General features: G+C 36.1%; 1 protein-coding gene across 1 annotated transcript; it reads right to left on the reverse strand.

Annotated features, from left to right (window-relative positions):
* Nucleotides 1-473: 473 nt before the first annotated feature.
* LOC145124794 (MACPF domain-containing protein At4g24290-like) lies at nt 474-3,941 on the reverse strand. Its single transcript, XM_079060258.1, has 7 exons — nt 3,230-3,941; nt 2,624-2,862; nt 2,345-2,546; nt 2,173-2,241; nt 1,885-2,071; nt 1,636-1,802; nt 474-1,310 (listed from the first exon to the last, which is right to left on the reverse strand). The coding sequence occupies exons 1-7, from the start codon at nt 3,515-3,517 to the stop codon at nt 621-623; spliced, it is 1,842 nt and encodes a 613-aa protein (XP_078916384.1). The 5' UTR covers nt 3,518-3,941; the 3' UTR covers nt 474-620.
* Between the last annotated feature and the right edge of the window lie 756 nt (nt 3,942-4,697).

Below are 4,697 nucleotides of genomic sequence, written 5' to 3' on the forward strand. Positions count from 1 at the left end.
TAAAGAGGGGAACGAGATTTAAACTGGAGAGATACCAAGATTATAGGGATTATTTTTGGAAGTTATTAAACAAATAACTAACTTACCCTTATTTATTTCTTTTATTATTTAATTTTTTATTTAATTTTGATTGGCCCACATTGATGCATACAATAACACAATACTTAGTTAAAACACCTGAACATATATATATATATATATATATATATATATATATATATATATATATATATATATATATATATTGTTTGGTTCCTTATGGTCATTTAAGTTTGTTTGTTGTTTGTTCAAGATGAAGCCATCAAGACTATGCCAAAAATAATAATACTAACAAATTGTTACATTACAAAAAAAAAAAAAAAAAAAAACGACAGGATATTACATTTTTATGAAAGACCTTTTCCTAACAAACAAACGACAGGATATTACATTTTTATGAAAGACCTTTTCCTGAACATGAGTAGGAAGATCAATATCCAATCACCAAAAATGCATGAAAGATTGAATGTTCGAATGTTATTTACATAGCATACATGAATTAAAAACGGAACATGACATATTATTTAGCAAATGCAGTCACTCTCAAGTCTCAACTCATTCTAAAACTATTACCGCAACCTTCAACATCCGCCATTCTCCGCCGCTTCCTCCGGCAACACCACCGTCAACAAAGAATACTTCACACGAAGCGATATCTTCCCCTTATCCACAACAAGTCTAGCCCCAGAAACAACCCAATACCCCGGAGACTCCTGCGGCCCCCTCGTCATCTCCGTAGTATCCACAAACCGCAACAGCTTCGGCGCCTGAATCGGAGCCGGTGGTCCTCCAGGGTACACCGCCGAATTTATATTCACTTCCACCGCTTGCGGTGGCGTTTTCAACACCCCGGTCAAATGATGACTTATAAGACTCGATATCAGTCCCGATTTACGAGTCAACCCAGACGATCCATCCCATTCAGGGGTTTTAATCGCAACTGCACCTAGTACAGTTGAAAACCCTAGCCGTAAAAAGAGAACTTTTTTGAATCCGTGATCGGAGACTTGGAAGCAGGCGGCGGTAACGATTGAGAGATCGTTTTCTGATTCCACCGGAGCGGTGCAGACGTGGGAGAAATGCTTCCATTGGACTTTTTCGTAGTAGCGGTGGTCGTAAGATTCGTCGGAGAAGTTTCGAATTTGATCGGAATCGAGGTGGAAGAGTTTGGGAAGAGAAGAGAGATGTTGCAGGTGGATCGCTAAATAGTTGCTCCGTTTACCTTCTAGGTATAATCGGAGACCGGTCACCGGCGTATTACTCACGTCAACCTAACAAGACCAAAGTCAACACGTTACCAAATATAAATTTATATTTTATTTACATTCCTTTGGTTCTAGTTCGGGTTTTTTTACATGTCGGATCTTTTGGTCAAAAAATTTTCAAATTTTGACTATTTTTGTAGAATATAATTTTACCTAATGTTTTTACAAAATATTATTAAGGTTTCATATAACTTTTACAAGCGAAATTTAATATTCTAATAAGCGAAGTTTGTATATGTTTGGCAAAACTTGGATGATGGTTGTTTGTAATTTAGGTGAAAGCTGCAAGTTATAGTTTTTATTTGTTCAGACTGTCGGTTATAGTTTTTACTGGATTGATGTTCACGTATAGCCTGGGCCCACAAAAGCTAAACTGTAACGACGGTGTTCTTCGTTGCTTTGGATGAGGTCCGAGTGGAAGATCACTGAACTCTGGGGCCCACTGTCTTGGCAACTGGAACTCCAAGAATTGATGAAGCTCTTCAATCGGTGGTTTATCTGTAGAAAAAAAGCAACTGTCATCATTTACTCTGATTCAGACAGTTCATTCAGTACAAAAAAAGGAACAGAGTTTGCTCACAGCGTAGATATAGATTCATGGCATGACTCAAGTATCCACTTCCCGATACGCCATTAAGCAATGAAGTTATTGGAATGAAAGACATTGCGATTACATCGGGTTCTAATTGCACACTATGCAACCAATCATTATGGTTTAAATTTCTATTATCAGTCCCTCCTCTTCTTTTACAAATGGTAGCAAGATTCTGTAAACATGTGAAATGACGAATTTAACCTTGACTGTCTCAAATTGATTACATTATAAAACAACAATAGAAAAGGTTACTATATAAGCATATAACTATACCTCCTTGTAAGAATAAGAACTTGATGGACTAGTATCTGCAAACCTTAGTCTATGCCCCCTCATATCATACTGAAAAAATTAAAGATTTTAAAGAGAATTTAAGTGTTACATGATCAAAATTCAAAAAGCATACATAAATGAACATTTAATAAATTGGTTAAATAATAAATACCATGTCATTTTGAGAAATATGTCCGGATTGAACTCCATATTGTTCATCAAGATCGAGGAATCTCTTGTCTGCCATGGCTTCTAGTCTTTTTTGTACTTCAGCAGGTTGAAGGGAAGATGTATGTTGTTGTTTCATATAGATTACATCTTTTCCACCCATATTCACACCCACAACTATATGAGTCCCAAAATTTTCGATAAAACTGTAAGGATAACAGAAGATTGATTTAAAATTTTCTCCCATAAAAGTGGAAAGCCATATCAATTATATGAATCTGACCTTGCTAACAAAGGAGGATCCCATGAAGATGGAACAGCTTTCTTTACATGATCAGAGAGTAGTATGTGAGATTTTTCTACTGCAACTGTGTATAATGAAATGAACATGCCTTCAAAAGAAAGAGTTTTGGTACTAGAAGCATCTTTCTGCCAACTTCCAGAAAACTCAAACATTGCATTGAAAAGGCCTGAAGGAACTTTTCCAGTCAATGATAGTTCCTGGTTGAAATGCTCTGACATCTGTACACCAAAAATGTATCAAGAAGTAAATAGATTGAATGATAATATGCTTTTTAGACCATATAACATGCACTGAGACGTGAGAAACAGATAAACAAACATAGATTCACAGATAAATAACTATGGGGACATGTATTCGAAGCAATAGATTGGATTAATTAGGGGGAATAGACTAAGGTTTGCAGATACCTCGATTTGATCAGATACATGTTGATGATTGTTGATTACTCAAGGATAAGTACGATAAAAGGTATATATTCTCATATTAGTTCATGAATATCATGTAAATTTGGTAGCTACAGCAAACATTGGGTTTAGATTAAGGAGCAGGTGTTTTATGAAACGGAGGGAGTAATATTTTGTATACCTGTTGAAACGAGAGAACGTCTGAACGAAATCGAGTCCGCTCTCCTTTATCACATTTAATCGATCTGGCAACATCAGGAATTAAGAGTCCACAAGGAAGGACAATGTCTCTACCTTCAGCTTCATCAACTTCAATCAAACGGTTTTGATTATGATTACCCCCAACAACATCTGAAGATGAACCGCGTTTACAATACGTAAGCCTCAGATCTAACGAGATATCATAACCACATCCAATCGACTGAATCGCAACATTTGCAGCTTCAGCAGCTGGAAGCTTAAGCGCCATTTTAAGTTTTTAACCCCAAAATCAATGTCTAAACCGATGGACAATCGAGCTCGCACACATTGTTTAACCCCTAGCCAGCTCCAGAAAGGCAGAAAACTTCATGGAAATGAAAGTACATGCGATAAACAGTTGATGTGTGAATAGTGGAATAATTGGGTGAAACGAAGCAGAAATCAGTCAAATCACCACTAGTTTTCCTCCTTGATCGGAGAGTAATCGGCATGAGTGAGATGTATTTTGGAAAGAAGCAGAGGCGGGAGAAAAGGGGGCGTATTCTGCGCCACGAGAAGCAGTGGATTGGGTTGACGAGGAAGGTTGTGATCTAGTTTGTTGCCATTAACGAACTTCAAAGGTGGAATTGACAGGAGTGATTGGTGATTGATGAATATAATTTGAATTTTCAAGTCACCCGCAAGATTTTAGGTCTGGGATACTGCATAAACTTTTTTTTTTCTTCATAAAAGTCATTTTATAAGAGTTGGAGTAAAATGTAGTTTTAATCCTTACGGTTTTCACAAAGCAACACTTTTGGTCCTAATATTTTGATTTAGTCATGAATGGTCCCTACTTCTGTACTTCATTGCTTGGTAACACCCTTCGTCTGTGGTTCTGTTACCCTCCGTTAAACATATTTAGTAACAATGCAAAATGACTAAAATGCCCTCAAGACTTATTTGCTAAAACCCAAGTTGAAGAAAGGGTCGACTGTGTTCTTCTTTCTCACCCCTTAGGGTGTTTGGAATTACTTTTTAAACCCGCTCTTTTTATAAAATTTCTTTTTTTTAAAAAAATTCTTTTAAAAAGTAAAAGTTAAAAGTTGTTTTTAAAAAAATGTTTGGATGATATTTCTTGACTTTTGAATGTCTTTTACCTTTTAGAATGCTAAAAGTCACAAAAAGATAGAATTTCATGACTCTTAAAAAACCATTTTTTTCTTCTTGGCAAAAAGTTATTTTGAAATGCTATTTTCTAATTCCCAAACAACTTTTAAATTTTTTAACTTTTTGAAAAAGCTAAAAATCAAAAAGTTATTTGAAAAGCAATCTCAAACACCCTCTCATTTTCACCTCAAAACAACTATCCCAAACCCCAGCCGATGTCTGAATCATTGGCATCGGCATCGCTGAATCATCTTCCAAACACTCTGTGCCTCAATTCTCCGTCTGTTTCCCCTTCTCAT

The sequence above is a fragment of the Lactuca virosa genome, chromosome 7, assembly GCF_052849685.1.
Source record: "Lactuca virosa cultivar CGN04683 chromosome 7, Lactuca_virosa_CGN04683_v6, whole genome shotgun sequence".
Lineage (NCBI taxonomy): Eukaryota > Viridiplantae > Streptophyta > Magnoliopsida > Asterales > Asteraceae > Lactuca > Lactuca virosa.